We start from the raw sequence: 20,645 nt of genomic DNA on the forward strand, positions 1-20,645 counted from the left end.
CCAGGGGTCGTGTGCAGTATTTGGTTCACTGGAGAGGCTACGGTCCGGAGGAGCGTTCTTGGGTTCCCTCCTCTGATGTTCATGCTCCCGCCCTCCTCCGTGCCTTCCATGCCCATTTCCCCAATAAGCCTTTTGTCCTCCCATGGGGGAGGGGTAGTTGAGGGGAGGGTACTGTCAGGGTTTTTTCCCTGTTGTGTTTGCCATGTGCTGCTGGCAGCCATTTTACTCACCTCTCTTCCTGACTATGGTTCATTTTGGGGGATGCTGCTCAATTCCTGCACTTCCTTTAATGGCCAGACTGGTGTTCATCATCCATGTGAGACAGGATGCAGTCTCAGAATTGTGATGTCATCACTTATTATTTAAAGGGCCTCTGTTCAGTATACTTTGCCTTTGCGTTGTCTCAGACTTGTTTGTGAGAGTTCCTGTGTATTACCTGGCTGCCTGACGTCCTTCCTGGTTCCTGATCCCTGGCTTGTTCCTGACTCTGCTGTTTTCCTTGTTCCTGATTCCGGCTCATCTGACAATTCGGTTTGGCTCCTGACTCGGCTCGTCTGACTACCAGCTCTGGTTTTGATTCCTGGCTTGTTATTTGACTTGTGGACTTTTTATTATTTTTTGCTATTAATAAAGGTGTGATTATTTTTGCACTTCTCCTCTCAGTCTGATTCCTGGCACCTTGACAGAAACACACACTGCTTATATACATATTCAGAGCCTTATTTGATTCCAAGATCTACTACCATTGCCGCCCCTCCAGACAGTCGGGGCACACTTCCAGTATGTCACTGGAAAGCCCTTGGTCCCCAGATGCCACAGTCCAAAAAACGTCAGGATCCGCTACTGAGGACCAGAGTTGCAGCCTGGTAAAGATATGGAGGTGGGTATGTCCAAAATCCCCGTTTCCCATGGGAGCTCCCTTCCGTTAATCACCCCACCTCTGGTCCTCCCTAGGGGCTACCAATCTCCAAAAGAACGGAGCTCTGGGCAAAGGGCCACTGGAGCGCCTGGTGTAAAATTCATCGGGTGTCCGGGGTGATGCGGTCAGAGTTCAGCTCTTTCCTGACAAAGTACACATAGCAAAACAACAGATAGCAAGAGTCTGAGAGATCCCGTAAGCCATGAAAGGGCCAAATCTGAAGTAAAAAGGAGTTAGCCAAGAGTTCTGTTGCTGGGGAGGGAAGCTACCTCCGCTCCCTAGGGATGGCTCTGCCACTTGGGGGATGAGACAATTTCTCCTTCCCTTGAATCCTTGACCAGCTTCTGGATAGATGCATCCCTCCATACCATCTCGACCTGTGCAGAAACAGGTTTGTCACGATGTTTCAGTATTTGCTGCCTATGCCATAGGAGCTCTTCTTCTGTAGCTGTGTATAGAGGGGGTTCTGCCTTGTTTCCCAGAGCTGCTGCAGGTGCTGGGCATAGGTCAGCCGTGCTCTGCCCTGTTTTCATCTCTTTGGCTGGAAGCTCCCCAGTCTGTCCCTCCTCAGAGGAAAAGTCAATTAAATCCACAATCTCTTGGTCCTGGGTCTGGGGAGAGAGGACGACTACCTCCTCTTCCTGGACTCCAGAGATGTCACAGGTGTAGGGCAGAAGTCAGTGGCTCTCAGCCCTGTTTTGCCAGCTCTTCGGCTGGGGTGGCTTCCTTGTCCAAGACCATAAGCTCAGGGCCATGCTGCTGATCGAGGTTTAGCAGCTCTTGGTAGCTCATTCCTGGTGGCCACTCCTCTGAGGGAAATTCCCATAACTCCCTGAGTGCTGCACCATAGCTCACTGCAGAATATGTGGCATGCTGCTGAACGAGATCTAGCAACCCCTTGTATGCCTTTTCCATCTCCCATTCCTTGAGAACAATAGTTACCAGATCGGCTATCAGCCAGGGTACCCCCAAGAGATTCAGTAATTTCTCTCAGGAAATGTTAATTTCCTCCGCTCTCAGTTTCACCGAGCTCCCAAAGTCTGCGTTCTCTGTCATCTTTTCAAATAGTAATCCAGGGCCGCCAAAGCCCTCTGTGGGGGTGCCATCCTTCAGCCATGGTCGCGCTTGCATTACGAGCCATTGGAGTGCCCTGTAGCTGGCTAGGAGAGGCACTCGTAAATCTCGCTTTAACCGGTGCCTTTCATCAGCAGTTGGGAGGACCTTTCCATAACACTCCTGTTCTTGTTGAAGAGCCTCCCTCCATAGTTGCTGGCGGATAATGTTCCTCCATCTCAGCTCATCCTATTCAGAACCAGGAATTAGAATTCTATAGTTGCAGGCTACTGTGGCGCTTCTCCTCTGTCCACAGGAATCGTGTGGAAGAAGCAGATGCCACCGCTGCCAGCCAATGTGATGGACCCCACCTACCCGACTGGGTAGCTCCGCCAAAATGGTTCTGCTTCCTCCCTGGAGACTGCAGCTGTGTAGCTGCCAAGTGATTATAGCCAGTAGCCCACCCAAATACCAGACAGAACCACTATTCAGGAACCCACCCAAATAACTAGACAGAGTAGTATTCAGGTGAAACAAGAACTAATTTTATTGTGAAACACACACTGCTTATATACACATTCAGAGCCTTATCTGATCCCAAGATCCTATGCCATTCCCGCCCCTCCAGACAGTCTGGCATCTACATAGGAGCCACATTCCCATAGAGTCCCCAAAGTACTAAGGTCACTGTTTTAGAGTGATCCCAGGGGCACAGAAGCACTTCCAGGGTGTTATGTGAAAGCCCTCGGTCCCCAGATACTGCAGGACCTGCTATTGGGGACCAGAGTTACAGCCTGGTAAAGATATGGCGGTGGGAGTATCCAAAACCCCCATTTCCCAAGGGAGGTCCCTTCAGGTAATCACCCCACCTCTGGTCCTCCCTAGGGGCTGCCAATCCCCAACAGAGAGGAGCTCTGGGGCAAAGGGCCGCTGGAGTGACCTGGTGTTAAAGTTAGTGGGTGATGCAGCCGACTGGCAGTTCCAGGAGCTCGGCCAACCGGAGAGGGGTTAGGCGGGTGTCCGGAGTGAGGCAGCCAACCGGCAGTTCCAGGAGCCTGGCCAGCCGAGAATGGTTGGCCCAGTCAGAGTTCAGCTCTTTCCTGAGAAATTACACATAGCAAAACAACAGATAGCAAAAGTCTGGGAGATTATATAAGCCATGAAAGGACCAAATCTGAAGTAAAAAGGAGTTAGCCAGGTAGTAGGGGGGTAGGGGGTAGCCTTGGTGGTCCGGTATCCATGACAGTGATTATCTATGAGGGGTGTAGGAGAGGGTGGGTGATGTGTAAGTAGTGATGAACTATGAGGGATGCAGAGAGAGGTTTCTTGATCTATGAGGGGTGCAGAAAGAGGGTGTGTGATCTGTAAGGGGTGATGATCTATGAGGGGTGCAGATAGAGGGTGGGTGATGTCTTAAGGGGTGATGATCTATGAGGGGTGCAGGTAGAGGGTGGGTGATCTGTAAGGTGTGATGATCTATGAGGGGTGCAGATAGAGGGTGGGTGATGTGTAAGGGGTTGTGATTTATGAAGGGTGCAGGGAGAGAGGGTGAGTGATCTGTAAGGGGTGATGATCTATGAGGGGTGCAGGGAGAAGTTGGGTGATCTGTAAGGGGTGAGGATCTATGAGGGGTGCAGGGAGAGGGTGGGTGATCTGTAAGGGTTGATGATCTATGAGGGGTGCAGGGAGAGAGGGTGGGTGATGTGTAAGGGGTGATGATTTATGAGGGGTGCAGGGAGAAGGCAGGTGATCTGTAAGGGGTGATGGTCTATGAGGGGTGCAGGGAGAGGGTGGGTGATCTGTAAGGGTTGATGATCTATGAGGAGTGCAGGGGGAGAGGGTGAGTGATGTGTAAGGGGTGAAAATCTATGAGGGGTGCAGGGAGAAAGGGTGGGTGATCTGTAAGGGTTGATGATCTATGAGGGGTGTAGGAGAGGGTGGGTGATGTCTTAAGGGGTGATGATCTATGAGGGGTGCAGGTAGAGGGTGGGTGATCTGTAAGGTGTGATGATCTATGAGGGGTGCAGATAGAGGGTGGGTGATGTGTAAGGGGTCGTGATTTATGAGGGGTGCAGGGAGAGAGGGTGAGTGATCTGTAAGGGGTGATGATCTATGAGGGGTGCAGGGAGAAGTTGGGTGATCTGTAAGGGGTGAGGATCTATGAGGGGTGCAGGGAGAGGGTGGGTGATCTGTAAGGGTTGATGATCTATGAGGGGTGCAGGGAGAGAGGGTGGGTGATGTGTAAGGGGTGATGATTTATGAGGGGTGCAGGGAGAAGGCAGGTGATCTGTAAGGGGTGATGGTCTATGAGGGGTGCAGGGAGAGGGTGGGTGATCTGTAAGGGTTGATGATCTATGAGGAGTGCAGGGGGAGAGGGTGAGTGATGTGTAAGGGGTGAAAATCTATGAGGGGTGCAGGGAGAAAGGGTGGGTGATCTGTAAGGGTTGATGATCTATGAGGAGTGCAGGGGGAGAGGGTGGGTGATGTGTAAGGGGTGAAAATCTATGAGGGGTGCAGGGAGAAAGGGTGGGTGATCTGTAAGGGTTGATGATCTATGAGGGGTGCAGGGAGCAGGTGGGTGATCTGTAAGGGGTGATTATTTATATAGGTTCAGGAAGAGGATGATGATTTATGAGGGGTGCAGGTACAGGGTGTGTAGGGGGTGATGATCTATGAGGCATGCAGGGAGCAGGTGAGTGATGTTTGTGTAAGGGGTGATGAGTGCTATAGAGAAATTAACAAACACAACAAAAGTTACGTTATTTAATTTCCTATAGCGCTGCTATTACAAGTTTTCAAACATACGTTTTGCGTGCGATATGGTTGCGTTGAGCTCCATACCGCACACAATCAGAGTGCTGCTGAGACGTGCTTGTGCACGATTTCCCCATGGACATCAATGGGGAGAGCTGGCAAAAAAAAAACAACTATCACCTGCGATCGTGGAAACAAAAGTTCCGTAACGCAGCCATATTGATGTCTATGGGGAAATAAAAATACTGTTTAAACCTAACACCCTAACATAAACCCTATGTCTAAACACCCCTAATCTGCTGCCCCCAACATCGCTGATACCTAAATAAAATTATTAACCCAGTAATCTGCAGCTCCCGATATCGCCGTCACTATACTACATTTATTAACCCCTAAACCGCCAGCCCCCCACATAGCAACAAGCTAAATTAAACTATATTAACCCATAAATCTAAACCTAACCCTAACCCTAACACCCCCTAACTTTAACATAAAAAATATAGCTAAATTAAATTTATAATTATTAACTAAATAATACCTATTAACCCCTAAACCATCAGCCCCCCACATCGCAACAAGCTAAATAAAACTATTAACCCCTAAACCTAACCATAAACCTAACCCCCCTAACTTTAACATAATTAAATTAGATCTAAATTAAATTTATAATTATTAACTAAATAATACCTATTTAAAACTAAATACATACAGCTAGATTACGAGTCTTGTGTTAGCCTTAAAAAGCAACGTTGAGAGGTCCCAACGCTGCTTTTTAACGCCCGCTGGTATTACGAGTCTGGCAGGTACAGGTGTACCGCTCACTTTTTTTCTGCGTCTCAAGCTTACCGCAAATCCCCTTACGTAAATTGCGTATCCTATCTTTTTAATGGGATTTGCCTAACGCTGGTATTACGAGTCTTGGATAAAGTGAGCGCTACATCCTCTCCTGTCAAGACTCCTACCGCATTTAAAAGTCAGTAGTTAAGAGTTTTATGGGCTAACGCCTTAACATAAAACTCTTAACTAAAGTGCTAAAAAGTACACTTACACCCATAAACAACCTATTAACCCCTAAACCGAGGCCCTCCCCCACATCGCAAACACTAAAATAAAGTTTTTAACCCCTAATCTGCCGACCGGACATCGCCGCCACTTTAATAAATATATTAACCCCTAAACCGCTGCACTCCCACCACGCAAACACTAGTTAAATTTTATTAACCCCTAATCTGCCATCCCTAACATCGCCGACACCTACCTACATTTATTAACCCCTAATCTGCCGCCCCTGACGTCGCCGCTACTATATTAGTTATTAACCCCTAAGTTTAACCCCCCTAACTTAAATATAATTTAAATAAAACAAAATAAAATTTCTATCATTAACTAAATTATTCCTATTTAAAACTAAATACTTACCTATAAAATAAACCCTAAACTAGCTAACTAGGTAAAATAGTTATTAAATAGTTATTAAATAGTTATTAACTATTTAATAGCTACCTAGTTAAAATAAGTACAAAAGTACCTGTAAAATAAACCCTAACTTAAGTTACAATTACACCTAACACTACACTATCATTAAATAAATGAACTAAATTATCTATAATTAATTACAATTAGATTAAATAAACTAAAGTACGAAAGAAAACCCCACTAAATTACAGAAAAAAATAAAATAATTACAAGAATTTTAAACTAATTACACCTAATCTAAACCCCCTAATAAAATAAAAAAGCCCCCCAAAATAATAAAAATCCCTACCCTATACTAAATTACAAATAGCCCTTAAAAGGGCTTTTTGCGGGGCATTGTCCCAAAGTAATCCGCTCTTTTACCTGTAAAAAAAAAAATACAATACCCCCCCAACATTAAAATCCACAACCCACACTCCCAACCCTACTCTAAAACCCACCCAATCCCCCCTTAATAAAACCTAACACTACCCCCTTGAAGATCACCCAGCCGGGCACAAGTGGTCCTCCAGAGGGGCAGAAGTCTTCATCAGATCTGGGCAGAAGAGGAACTCCAGAGGGGCAGAAGTCTTCATCCAGGCGGCATCTTCTATCTTCATCCATCCGGAGTGGAGCAGGTCCATCTTGAAGCCAGCCAACGCGGAGCATCCATCCAGACCACTACACGACGAATGAATATTCCTTTAAATGACGTCATCCAAGATGGTGTCCCTTGAATTCCGATTGGCTGATAGAATCCTATCAGCCAATCGGAATTAAGGTAGGAAAAATCCTATTGGCTGATGCAATCATCCAATAGGATTGAAGTTCAATCCTATTGGCTGATCCAATCAGCCAATAGGGTTGAGCTCACATTCTATTGGCTGTTCCAATAAGCCAATAGAATGCAAGCTCAATCCTATTGGCTGATTGGATCAGCCAATAGGATTTTTCCTACCTTAATTCCGATTGGCTGATAGGATTTTATCAGCCAATCGGAATTCAAGGGACACCATCTTGGATGACGTCATTTAAAGGAACCATCATTCATTGTGTAGTCGTCAGTCTGGATGGATGCTTGTCAGCTGGCTTCAAGATGGACCCGCTCCGCTCCGGATGGATGAAGATAGAAGATGCCGCCTGGATGAAGATTTCTGCCCCTCTGGAGGTCCTCTTCTGCCCGGATCGGATGAAGACTTCTGCCCCTCTGGAGGACCACTTGTGCCCGGCTGGGTGAAGACGTCTCACGGTAGGGTGATCTTCAAGGGGGTAGTGTTAGGTTTTATTAAGGGGGGATTGGGTGGGTTTAGAGTAGGGTTGGGAATGTGGGTGGTGGGTTTTAATGTTGGGGGGGTATTGTATTTTTTTTTACAGGTAAAAGAGCTGATTACTTTGGGGTAATGCCCCACAAAAAGTCCTTTTAAGGGCTATTTGTAATTTAGTATAGGGTAGGGATTTTTATTATTTTGGGGGGCTTTTTTATTTTATTATGGGGTTTAGATTAGGTTAATTAGTTTAAAATTCTTGTAATTATTTTATTTTTTTCTGTAATTTAGTGGGGGGGGGTTTCTGTACTTTAGTTTATTTAATATAATTGTAATTAATTGTAGGTAATTTAGTTAATTTATTTAATGATAGTGTAGTGTTAGGTGTAATTGTAACTTAGGTTAGGGTTAATTTTACAGGTACTTTTGTACTTATTTTAACTAGGTAGTTATTAAATAGTTAACTATTTAATAACTATTCTAAATAGTTAAAATAAATGCAAAGTTGACTGTAAAATAAAAATAAACCCTAAGATGGCTACAATGTAACTATTAGTTATATTGTAGCTAGCTTAGGGTTTATTTTATAGGCAAGTATTTAGTTTTAAATAGGAATTATTTAGCTAATAATAGTAATTTTATTTCGATTATTTTAAATTATATTTAAATTAGGTGGGGTGAGGGTTAGGGTTAGACTTAGATTTAGGGGTTAATAACTTTATTATAGTGGCGGTGACGTTGGCGGCGGCTGCAGATTAGGGGTTAATAAGTGTAGTTAGGTGGCGGCGGCAGAGTAGGGGATAATAAATAAAAAGTAGGTGTCAGCGATGTTGGGGGCATAAGATTAGGGGTCCATAGGGATAATGTAGGTGGTGGCAGTGTCCAGAGCGGCAGATTGGGGGTTAATAATATTATGCAGGTGTCGGCGATGTCGGGGCGGCAGATTAGGGATTAATAAGTGTAATATTAGGGGTGTTAAGACTCGGGGTTCATGTTAGGGTGTTAGGTGTAGACATAACTTTTGTTTCCCATAGGAATCAATGGGGCTGCGTTAGAAGCTGAACGCTGCTTTTTTGCAGGTGTTAGGTTTTTTTTCAGCCGATTCTGCCCCATTGATTCCTATGGGGAAATCGTGCACGAGCACGTTTTTCCAGCTCACCGCTACCGTAAGCAAATTTTGCGGCTAACGCCGGGTTTAAAAAAACCATGTAATACCAGCGTTGTCTTAAGTGACAACGCTTGCTAGCAACACACCACTGTTACCGCAAAACTTGTAATCTCGGTGATACCTGTGAAATAAAATCTAAGCTAGCTACAATATAATAGTTATTTTGTTGCTAGCTTAGGTTTTAGTTTTATTTCACAGGTAAGTTTGTATTTATTTAAACTAGGTAGACTAGTTAGTAAAATAGTTATTAACAATTTACTAACTACCTAGTTAAAATAAATACAAACTTAACTGTCAAATAAAACCTAACCTATTTTACACTAAAACCTAACATTACAAAAAATTAAAAAAGATTAATCCTATTCTAATACCCTTAAAAAAATAAACCCACCCCAAAATAAAAAACCCTACCCTAAAAGGGCCTTTTGTAGGGCGTTGCCCTGAGATAAACAGCTTTTTTACTCCAAAAAAATACAAACACCCCGTAACACTATACAAACCCCCCCCCCCAAACTACCAGGGGCCCTTAAAAGGGCCTTTTGTAGGGCATTGCACTGAGATAAACAGCTCTTTTACAAAAAAAAATACAAAACCCCCTAACACTATACAAACCCCACCCCCCAAACTACCAGGGGCCGTTAAAAGGGACTTTTGGGGGGCCTTAAAAGGGCCTTTTGTAGGGCATTGCCCTAAGATAAACAGCTCTTTTACTCCAAAAAAAATACAAACATCCCCAAACACTATACAAGCCCCCACCCCCCCAAACTACCAGGTGTCCTTAAAAGGGCCTTTTGGGAGCCCCTTAAAATGGCCTTTTGTAGGGCATTGTCCTGAGATAAACCACTCTAATACCCATAAAAAAACACCCCAAAATAAAAAACCTAATCTAGAATAAAATACCAATGGCCCTTAAAAGGGCCTTTTGTAGGGCATTGACCTAAAGATATCAGCTCTTGTTTTTTTAAATAAAATTACAAAGACGCACTAACATTACAAAACCCCACCCCCAAACCCACAAAATAAAAAAATAAAAACTATCTAAAAAACCTAAACTACCCATTGCCCTGAAAAGGTCATTTGTATGGGCATTGCCCTTAAAAGGGTATTTAGCTCTTTTACTGCCCAGACCCTAACCTAAAAAATAAAACCCACCCGATAAACCCTTAAAAAAGCCAAACATTAACCCCCTGATGATCCACTTACAGTTTTTGAAGTCCCGCTTGATGTCTTCATCCAGGAGGCTTCTTCAATCTTCATCCAGACGGCGATGCCCTGATCCAAGCAGTGAGAAGTCTTCATTAGATGGCCTCTTCAATCTTCATCCAGGCGGCATCTTCTATCTTGATCCCGGAGGCGCGGAGTGGGTCCATCCTGAAGACATCCGGCGCGGAGCATCCTCTTCATACGGTCTCCACTGTACACTGAATCTTCAATGCAAGAGACGCGATTCAAGATGGCATCCCTTGCATTCCTATTGGCTGAAAATTTTGAATCAGCCAATAGGAATTAGGACTGCTAAAATCCTATTGGATGTTCAAATCAGCCAATAGGATTTAAGCAGCTCTCATTCTATTGGCTAATTCGAATTAGCCAATATAGTTTATTATAGCGGCGATGTGGGCGGACGGCAGATTAGGAGTTAATAATATTCAAATAGTGGTTTTGATGCGGGAGGGTGGCGGTTTAGGGCTTAATAACTTTAGTATAGTGGTGACGATGTCGGGGAGCGGTGGAATAGGGGTTAATAAATGTTATTATTGGCGGTGATGCCGGGAGCGGCAGATTAGAGGTTAATAAATTTAATATAGTATTTGCGATGCGGGAGGGCATCGGTTTAGGTGTTAATAGGTAGTTATGGGTGTTAGTGTACTTTTTAACACTTTAGTTATGAGTTTTATGCTACCGCTTTGTAGCATAAAGCTCATAACTACTGACTTTAGATGGCGGTATGAATCGTGTCCTTATAGGGTGTAACACTCACTTTTTAGCCTCACCGCAAAACTCGTAATACCGGTGCTATGGAGGTGCCATGAAAAAACTTAATTTTACATGTGCGGTACTGACGTTGCGGTACAGGCTAAAAGGTGTGTGGTACTGCTATACCGACAAGCCCTGTAATAGCTGCGGTACTGTTTTAACACTGAAAATGCTATATTTTCAGTGTTACAAGCCGCAACACAAAACTTGTAATCTAGCTGTATGAGAGGTGCAGGAGAGGGTGGGAGATCTGTAAGGGGTGAGGATCTATTAGGGGTGCAGGAGAGGGTGGGAGATCTGTAAGGGGTGAGGATCTATTAGGGGTGCAGGAGAGGGCAGGTGATCTGTAAGGGGTGAGGATCTATTAGAGGTGCAGGAGAGGGTGAGTGATCTGTAAGGGGTGAGGATCTATTAGAGGTACAGGGAGACGGTGAGTGATCTGTAAGGGGTGAGGATCTATGAGGGGTGCAGGAGAGGGCAGGTGATCTGTAAGGGGTGAGGATCTATGAGGGGTGCAGGAGAGGGCAGGTGATCTGTAAGGGGTGATGATCTATTAGGGGTGCAGGGAGAGGATGAGTGATCTGTAAGGGGTGAGGATCTATTAGGGGTGCAGGGAGAAGGTGGATGATCTTTAAGGGGTGAGGATCTATTAGGGGTGCAGGGAGAGGGTGGATGATCTGTAAGGGGTGAGGATCTATTAGGGGTGCAGGAGAGGGTGTATGATCAGTAAGGGGTGAGGATCTATTAGGGGTGCAGGGAGAGGATGAGTGATCTGTAAGGGGTGAGGATCTATTAGGGGTGCAGGGAGAGGGTGGATGATCTGTAAGGGGTGAGGATCTATTAGGGGTGCAGGAGAGGGCAGGTGATCTGTAAGGGGTGAGGATCTATTAGGGGTGCAGGGAGAGGGTGGATGATCTGTAAGGGATGAGGATCTATTAGGGGTGCAGGAGAGGGCAGGTGATCTGTAAGGGGTGAGGATCTATGAGGGGTCCAGGGAAAGGGTGGGGGATCTGTAAGGGGCGATGTTCTATCAGAATGATAGCACCCAGATTTTCTAATTTATTTTACTTTTCTCAACTGCCAGAACAAATCAAAGCAACATCAGAAAAATGGGCTTCAAAAATTAACCTAAAGTTTCTTAGGTTAAATCTCCAAGAAATGGCAAAAAAAATTGAATTCACGATTAAGAAGTCATTGCCCTATGTCAAGCAACAGGACCCCCAGTACTTTAATGGTAAGAGAATGATATCGTTATTGTACTGAATTCACTGGCTCACTAGTGCTGGATAAGTTAAAAACTTCAGCACCTGAGTAAGAAATTAGACACATGGGGGCATATTTATCAAGCTCCGTATGAAGCTTAAAGCCCCGTGTTTCTGCCGAGCCTTCAGGCAGCTTCTCCATAACCTGTCCTCCTGCTCTGAAGCGGCAGACAGACAACCTGATTCAATACGATCGGGTTGATTGACACCCTCTGCTGGCGGCCGACGTTGCACCAGCAGTTCACAAGAATTGCTGGTGCAATGATAAATGCAGAGAGTGTATGCTCTCTGCATTTATCGATGTGTGGTGGACATGATCCACAATATCGGATCATGTCCACTCGCATATTAATAAATAGGCCCCTAAGGGTTAGATTATTAGAGAAGCGCTATTTAGAGTTCCAGCTCACACTGCTCGTTAACTTTTCTAGAGGGAGTCTTTTTTTTACGCATGTTGGGTTAAGCTCATATTACAAGTTGAAAATAAAAGTTAGGGCCATTGAACATGAGTGCAACTTGAGGACTGAAGTAAAGTGTAAGAGTTAAAATAACAGTATGACAAAATGCTTGTAAAATGGAACAGGACAGATTACTAGTGTAGCGCTATCTTAACGTGCGCTGGTAAATGAAAAAATGTTCCTGTTTACGGGTGCACGTTAAATAAGCAGCCATTACAAGTGGATGATTAATGCTACCGCAATCTCTAGTTAATGAAAAAAAGTTGCCCAATTGTGCCCAATATAAAGAGGACAGTAGCGTATCATTAAATAAACATATGAGCATCTTTATTTATTTTATTTTTAAGACTGCACAAAGCAGTTATAAGGGATTAAATTGAGGAGATGTGCGGTGTTAGAAAAAAAAAACGGCACTGTAAAGTGTCTTTACACTGAGGTCAATGGGGGACTGTGTTTTTACTATATATATAAATGTATATAAATATATATATTTATCTGTTAATATCTGTATATACACATATAAACACAAATACAGAAAAAGAGTTCTCTAAACCAGTAAGGCAATGATACAATAAGTCCATACAATGTAGCAGACACTATTCACAAGCCTTAAATAAAATTTTAATATTTATTAGATATGCATTAATACAATGTAGTTGAAGGCAGACTCACATTGAAGCAAAGATGCAGCTAATACATCATCTGACCCAACTTTCTCAAAGATAGTTTGGGAGCCAAGGTGTTCGGACTAAAGTAGTCATGAAGTCCGGCCCCCAACAACTGATGTATAGTCTGTATATGTACTATTACCCCAACCCATTGCATCTTAAAGGGACACATGCGTAACCGCTAGGAAAATTATATGTGTACTATTACCACCACATCTCCAATGTTAAGTCTATGGGGTCTATTTATGTAGGTGCGGACAGACATGATCCACTATAGCATATCATGTCCGCCGCACATCAATAAATGCCGACAGCATACACTGTCTGCATTTATCATGGCACCAGCAGTTCTTGTGAATTGCTGGTGCGATACCGCCCCCTGCAGATTTGCGGCCAACCGGCTGCTAGCAGGGGGTGTCAATCAACCCGATCGTATTCGGGTTGATAGGAAACAGTAATATTTCAGTAGTGAAATGAGAAAATGTGCAATATGCATCCAAACGAAATTAGGCATGTGCATAAATTTGGGCATCCTTGTCATTTTGTTGATTTGAATATCTGTAACTACCTATCACTGATTAATTTGAACACACAATTGGTTTGGTGAGCCCATTAAGCCTTGAACTTCATAGACAGGTGCATCCAATCATGAGAAAAGGTATTTAAGGTGGCCAATTGCAAGTTGTTATTCTCTTTGACTCTCCTCTGAAGAGTGGCAACATGGGGGCCCCAAAACAACTCTCAAATGACCTGAAAACAAAGATTGTTCAACATTATGGTTTAGGGGAAGGCTACAAAAAGCTATCGCAGAGATTTAAGCTGTCAGTGTCCACTGTGAGGAACATATTGAGGAAATGGAAGACCACAGGCACAGTTCTTGTTAAGGCCAGAAGTGGCAGGTCAAGTAAAATATCAGAAAGGCAAAGGATGGTGAGAACGGTCAAAAACAGCCCACAGACCACCTCCAAAGACCTACAACATCATCTTGCTGCAGATGGTGTCACTTTGCATCGCTCAACAATTCAGCGTACTTTGCACAAGGAGAAGCTGTATGGGAGAGTGATGCCACGCCACAAACAGAGTCGCTTGAGGTATGCAAACTCACATTTGGACAAGCCAGCATTATTTTGGAAGAAGGTGCTGTGGACTGATGAAACAAAGATTGAGTTATTTGGTCATAACAAGGGGCATTATGTATGGCGGCAAAAGAACACAGTGTTCCAAGACAAACACTTGCTACCAAGAGTACAATTTGGTGGATGTTCCATCATGCTGTAGGGCTGTGTGGCCAGTGCCGGTACTGGGAATCTTGTTAAAGTTGAGGGTCACATGGATTCCACTCAATATCAGCAGATATTTGAGAATAATGTTGAGGAATCAGTCACAAAGTTGAAGTTACACCGGGGCTGGATATTTCAACAAGACAACGACCCAAAACACTGCTCAAAATCTACTCTGGCATTTATGCAGAGGAACAAGTACAATGTTCTGCAATGGCCATCTCAGTCCCCAGATCTGAATATCATTGAAAATCTGTGGGGTGATTTGAAGCGGGCTGTCCATACTCGGCAACCATCAAACCTAACTGAACTGGAGATGTTTTGGAAGGAGGAAGGGTCCAAAATACCTTCATCCAGAATCCAGACACTCATTACAGGCTATAGGAAGCATCTAGAGGCTGTTATTTCTGCTAAAGGAGGATCTACTAAATATTGATGCAATATTTCTGTTGGGGTGCCCAAATTTATGAGCTGTGCACTAGAGCTGTGTGCCAAAGCTGCACACCAAAGCTGTGTGCTAGAGCTGTGTGCTACATCTTATTGCTAGAGCTGTGTGCTAGTGCTGTGTGCTAGAGCTGTGTGCTAGGGCTGTGTGCCAGAGCTGTGTGCTAGGGCTGTGTGCTAAATCTAAGTGCTAGGGAGGTGTGCTAGGGCTGTGTGCTAGAGCTATGTGCTAAATCTAAGTGCTAAAACTGTGTGCCAGAGCTGTGTGCTAGATCTAAGTGCCAAAGCTTTGTGCCAGAGCTGTGTGCCAGAGCTTTATGCCATAGCTGTGCACCATAGTTGTGTGCTAAATCTAAGTGCTAGAGCTGTGTGTTAGAGCTGTGTGCTAGTGTTGTGTGCCAGAGCTGTGTGCTAAATCTAAGTGCTAAATCTGTGTGCCAGAGCTGTATGCTAGAGCTGTGTTCTAGAGCTGTGTAATAAATCTAAGTGCTAGAGCTGTGTGCTAGATCTAAGTGCTAGAGCTGTGTGTTAGAGCTGTGTGCTGGAGCTGTGCGCCAGAGCTGTGCGCCAGAGCTGTGCGCCAGAGCTGTGCGCCAGAGCTGTGTGCCAGAGCTGTGTGCCAGAGCTGTGTGCCAGATCTAATTGCTAGAGCTGTGTGCTAGGGCTGTGTGTCAGAGCTATGTGCTAAATCTAAGTGCTAGGGCTATCTTCTAGGACTGTGTGCTAGATCTAAGTGCTAGAGCGGTGTGCTAGGACTGTGTGTTAGAGCTGTGTGCTAGATCTAAGTGCTAGAGCTGTGTGCCTGAGCTGTGTACTAGATCTAAGTGCTAGAGCTGTGTGCTAGAGTTAAGTGCTAGAGCTGTGTTCCAGAGATGTGTGCCAGAGCTGTGTGCTATAGCTTTGTGCTAGATCTAAGTGCTAGAGCTGTGTGCTAGGGTTAAGTGCTAGAGCTGTGTGCTAGGGTTAAGTGCTAGAGCTGTGTTCCAGAGCTGTGTGCCTGAGCTGTGTGCTAGATCTAAGTGCTAGAGCTGTGTGCTAGAGTTAAGTGCTAGAGCTGTGTTCCAGAGATGTGTGCCAGAGCTGTGTGCTATAGCTTTGTGCTAGATCTAAGTGCTAGAGCTGTGTGCTAGGGCTGTGTGCTAAATCTAAGTGCTAGGGCTATGTCCTAGGACTGTGTGCTAGATCTAAGTGCTAGAGCTGTGTGCCTGAGCTGTGTGCTAGATCTAAGTGCTAGAGCTGTGTGCTAGAGTTAAGTGCTAGAGCTGTGTTCCAGAGATGTGTGCTATAGCTTTGTGCTATAGCTTTGTGCTAGATCTAAGTGCTAGAGCAGTGTGCTAGAGTTAAGTGCTAGAGCTGTGTTCCAGAGATGTGTGCCAGAGCTGTGTGCTATAGCTTTGTGCTATAGATTTGTGCTAGATCTAAGTGCCAGAGAAGTGTGCTAGGGTTAAGTGCCAGAGCTGTGCGCCAGAGCTGTGAACCAGAACTGTGTGCCAGAGCTGTGTTCTAAATCTTAGTGTTAGAGCTGTGTGCCAGAGCTGTGTGCCAGAGCTGTGCACTAAATCTAAGTGCTAGAGCTGAATGCTAGAGCTATGTGCTAGATCTAAGTGCTAGAGCTGTGCGCCAGAGGTGTGCACCAGAGCTGTGTGCTAAATCTAATTGCTAGAGCTGTGTGTCAGAGCTGTGTGTTAGAGCTGTGGGCTAGGGCTGTGTGCTAAATCTAAGTACTAAAACTGTGTGCCAGAGATGTGTGCTAGAGATGTGTGCTAGATTTAAGTGCTAGAGCTGTGCGCTAGATTTAAGTGCTAGAGCTGTGCGCTAGATCTAAGTGCTAGAGCTGGGTTCTAGATCTAAGTGCTAGAGCTGGGTGCTAGATCTAAGTGCTAGAGCTGTGTGCTAAATCTAAGTGCTAGAGCTGTGTGCTAGGACTGTGTGCTAAATCTAAGTGCTAAACTGTGTGCTAGATCTAAGTGATAGAGCTGTGTGCCAAAGCGGTGTGCTAGATCTAAGTACTAGAGCTGTGTGCTAGAGTTAAGTGCTAGAGCTGTGTTCCAGAGATGTGTGCCAGAGCTGTGTGCTATAGCTTTGTGCTAGAGCTGTGTGCCAGAGCTGTGCGCTAGATCTAAGTGCTAGAGCTGGGTGCTAGATCTAAGTGCTAGAGCTGTGTGCTGGAGCTGTTTGCTAGAACTAAGTGCTAGATCTAGCACACAGCTCTAGTACACAGTTCTAAGTGCTAGAGCTGTGTGCCAGAGCTGTGTGCTAGATCTAAATGCTAGAGCTGTTTACTAGAGCTGTGTGCCAGAGCGGTACACCAGAACTGTATGCTAGAGCTGTGTTCTAGAGCTATGTAATAAATCTCAGTACTAGAGCTGTGTGCTAGATCTAAGTGCTAGAGCTGTGTGTTAGCGCTGTGTGCTGGAGCTGTGTGCCAGAGCTGTGTTCCAGAGCTGTGCACCACAGCTGTGTGCTAAATCTAATTGCTAGAGCTGTGTGCCAGAGCTGTGTGCCAGAGCTGTGCGCTAGATCTAAGTGCTAGAGCTAAGTGCCAGAGCTGGGTGCTAGATCTAAGTGCTAGAGCTGTGTGCTGGAGCTGTTTGCTAGAACTAAGTGCTAGAACTGTGTAATAGAGCTGTGTGCTAGATCTAAGTGCTAGAGCTGTGTGCCAGAGCTCTGTGCCAAAACTGTGTGCTAGAGCTATGTAATAAATCTATGTGCTAGAGCTGTGTGCTAGATCTAAATGCTAGAGCTGTTTACTAGAGCTGTGTTCTAGAGCTATGTAATAAATCTAAGTACTAGAGCTGTGTGCTAGATCTAAGTGCTAGAGCTGTGTGTTAGCGCTGTGTGTTAGCGCTGTGTGCCAGAGCTGTGTGCTTTGCTGTGTGCCAGAGCTGTGCGCCAGAGCTGTGTGCTAAATCTAATTGCTAGAGTTGTGTGCTAGAGCATAGCTTTGTGCCAGAGCTGTGTGCCAGAGCTGTGTGCCAGAGCTGTGTGCCAGAGCTGTGCGCCAGAGCTGTGTGCCAGAGCTGTGTGCTAAATCTAAGTGCTAGAGCTGAGTGCTAGATCTAAGTGCTAGAGCTGTGTACCAGAGCTGTGTGCTAGATTTAAATGCTAGAGCTGTGTGCCAGTGCTGTGTGCTAGAGCTTTCCGCCAGAGCTGTGCGCCAGAGCTGTACGCCAGAGCTGTGCGCCAGAGCTGTGTGCTAAATCTAAGTGCTAAAGCTGTGTGCTAGGGCTGTGTGCTAGAGATGTGTGCTAAATCTGTGTGCTAGAGTTAAGTGCTAGAGCTATGTTCCAGAGCTGTGTGCCAGAGCTGTGTGCTATAGCTTTGTGCCAGAGCTGTGTGCTAAATCTAAGTGCTAGAGCTATGTGCTAGATCTAAGTGCTAGAGCTGTGTGCCAGAGCTGTGCGCTAGATCTAAGTGCTAGAGCTGGGTGCTAGATCTAAGTGCTAGAGCTGGGTGCTAGATCTAAGTGCTAGAGCTGGGTGCTAGATCTAAGTGCTAGAGCTGGGTGCTAGATCTAAGTGCTAGAGCTGTGTTCTAGAGCTAAGTGCCAGAGCTGTGTGCTAGATCTAAGTGCTAGAGCTGTGTGCTGGAGCTGTTTGCTAGAACTAAGTGCTAGAACTGTGTACTAGAGCTGTGTGCTAGATCTAAATGCTAGAGCTGTGTGCCAGAGCTGTGCGCCAAAACTGTGTGCTAGAGCTGTGTTCTAGAGCTATGTAATAAATCTATGTGCTAGAGCTGTGTGCTAGATCTAAATGCTAGAGCTGTTTACTAGAGCTGTGTGCCAGAGCGGTGCACCAGAACTGTATGCTAGAGCTGTGTTCTAGAGCTATGTAATAAATCTCAGTACTAGAGCTGTGTGCTAGATCTAAGTGCTAGAGCTGTGTGTTAGCGCTGTGTGCTAGAGCTGTGTTCCAGAGCTGTGCACCACAGCTGTGTGCTAAATCTAATTGCTAGAGCTGTGTGCCAGAGCTATGTGCCAGAGCTGTGCGCTAGATCTAAGTGCTAGAGCTGTGTGCTAGATCTAAGTGCTAGAGCTGTGTGCCAGAGCTGTGTTCTAGAGCTAAGTGCCAGAGCTGGGTGCTAGATCTAAGTGCTAGAGCTGTGTGCTGGAGCTGTTTGCTAGAACTAAGTGCTAGAACTGTGTAATAGAGCTGTGTGCTAGATCTAAGTGCTAGAGCTGTGTGCCAGAGCTCTGTGCCAAAACTGTGTGCTAGAGCTATGTAATAAATCTATGTGCTAGAGCTGTGTGCTAGATCTAAATGCTAGAGCTGTTTACTAGAGCTGTGTTCTAGAGCTATGTAATAAATCTAAGTACTAGAGCTGTGTGCTAGATCTAAGTGCTAGAGCTGTGTGCTAGAGCTGTGTGCCAGAGCTGTGTGCCAGAGCTGTGTGCCAGAGCTGTGTGCCAGAGCTGTGTGCCAGAGCTGTGCGCCAGAGCTGTGTGCTAAATCTAATTGCTAGAGTTGTGTGCTAGAGCATAGCTGTGTGCCAGAGCTGTGTGCCAGAGCTGTGCGCCAGAGCTGTGTGCCAGAGCTGTGTGCTAAATCTGAGTGCTAGATCTAAGTGCTAGAGCTGTGTACCAGAGCTGTGTGCTAGAGCTGTGTGCCAGAGCTGTGTGCTAAATCTAAGTGCTAGAGCTGAGTGCTAGATCTAAGTGCTAGAGCTGTGTACCAGAGCTGTGTGCTAGATTTAAATGCTAGAGCTGTGTGCCAGTGCTGTGTGCCAGAGCTGTACGCCAGAGCTGTGCGCCAGAGCTGTGTGCTAAATCTAAGTGCTAAAGCTGTGTGCTAGGGCTGTGTGCTAGAGATGTGTGCTAAATCTGTGTGCTAGAGTTAAGTGCTAGAGCTATGTTCCAGAGCTGTGTGCCAGAGCTGTGTGCTATAGCTTTGTGCCAGAGCTGTGTGCTAAATCTAAGTGCTAGAGCTATGTGCTAGATCTAAGTGCTAGAGCTGTGTGCCAGAGCTGTGCGCTAGATCTAAGTGCTAGAGCTGGGTGCTAGATCTAAGTGCTAGAGCTGGGTGCTAGATCTAAGTGCTAGAGCTGGGTGCTAGATCTAAGTGCTAGAGCTGGGTGCTAGATCTAAGTGCTAGAGCTGGGTGCTAGATCTAAGTGCTAGAGCTGTGTGCTAGATCTAAGTGCTAGAGCTGTGTGCTGGAGCTGTTTGCTAGAACTAAGTGCTAGAACTGTGTACTAGAGCTGTGTGCTAGATCTAAATGCTAGAGCTGTGTGCCAGAGCTGTGCGCCAAAACTGTGTGCTAGAGCTGTGTTCTAGAGCTATGTAATAAATCTATGTGCTAGAGCTGTGTGCTAGATCTAAATGCTAGAGCTGTTTACTAGAGCTGTGTGCCAGAGCGGTGCACCAGAACTGTATGCTAGAGCTGTGTTCTAGAGCTATGTAATAAATCTCAGTACTAGAGCTGTGTGCTAGATCTAAGTGCTAGAGCTGTGTGTTAGCGCTGTGTGCTAGAGCTGTGTTCCAGAGCTGTGCACCACAGCTGTGTGCTAAATCTAATTGCTAGAGCTGTGTGCCAGAGCTATGTGCCAGAGCTGTGCGCTAGATCTAAGTGCTAGAGCTGGGTGCTAGATCTAAGTGCTAGAGCTGTGTGCCAGAGCTGTGTTCTAGAGCTAAGTGCCAGAGCTGGGTGCTAGATCTAAGTGCTAGAGCTGTGTGCTGGAGCTGTTTGCTAGAACTAAGTGCTAGAACTGTGTAATAGAGCTGTGTGCTAGATCTAAGTGCTAGAGCTGTGTGCCAGAGCTCTGTGCCAAAACTGTGTGCTAGAGCTATGTAATAAATCTATGTGCTAGAGCTGTGTGCTAGATCTAAATGCTAGAGCTGTTTACTAGAGCTGTGTTCTAGAGCTATGTAATAAATCTAAGTACTAGAGCTGTGTGCTAGATCTAAGTGCTAGAGCTGTGTGCCAGAGCTGTGTGCCAGAGCTGTG

General features: G+C 45.4%; 1 protein-coding gene across 1 annotated transcript in view; it reads left to right on the forward strand.

Moving 5' to 3' along the window:
- The first annotated feature begins 4,651 nt into the window (after positions 1-4,651).
- Positions 4,652-20,645, forward strand: part of C11H16orf89 (chromosome 11 C16orf89 homolog) — a 48,283-nt gene continuing 32,289 nt past the window's right edge. The window contains exon 1 of the mRNA XM_053694274.1: positions 4,652-4,664. Coding sequence (XP_053550249.1) covers positions 4,652-4,664 — 13 coding nt within the window. The remainder of the gene's footprint in view (positions 4,665-20,645) is intronic.

Source organism: Bombina bombina, chromosome 11 (assembly GCF_027579735.1).
Source record: "Bombina bombina isolate aBomBom1 chromosome 11, aBomBom1.pri, whole genome shotgun sequence".
Classification (NCBI taxonomy): domain Eukaryota; kingdom Metazoa; phylum Chordata; class Amphibia; order Anura; family Bombinatoridae; genus Bombina; species Bombina bombina.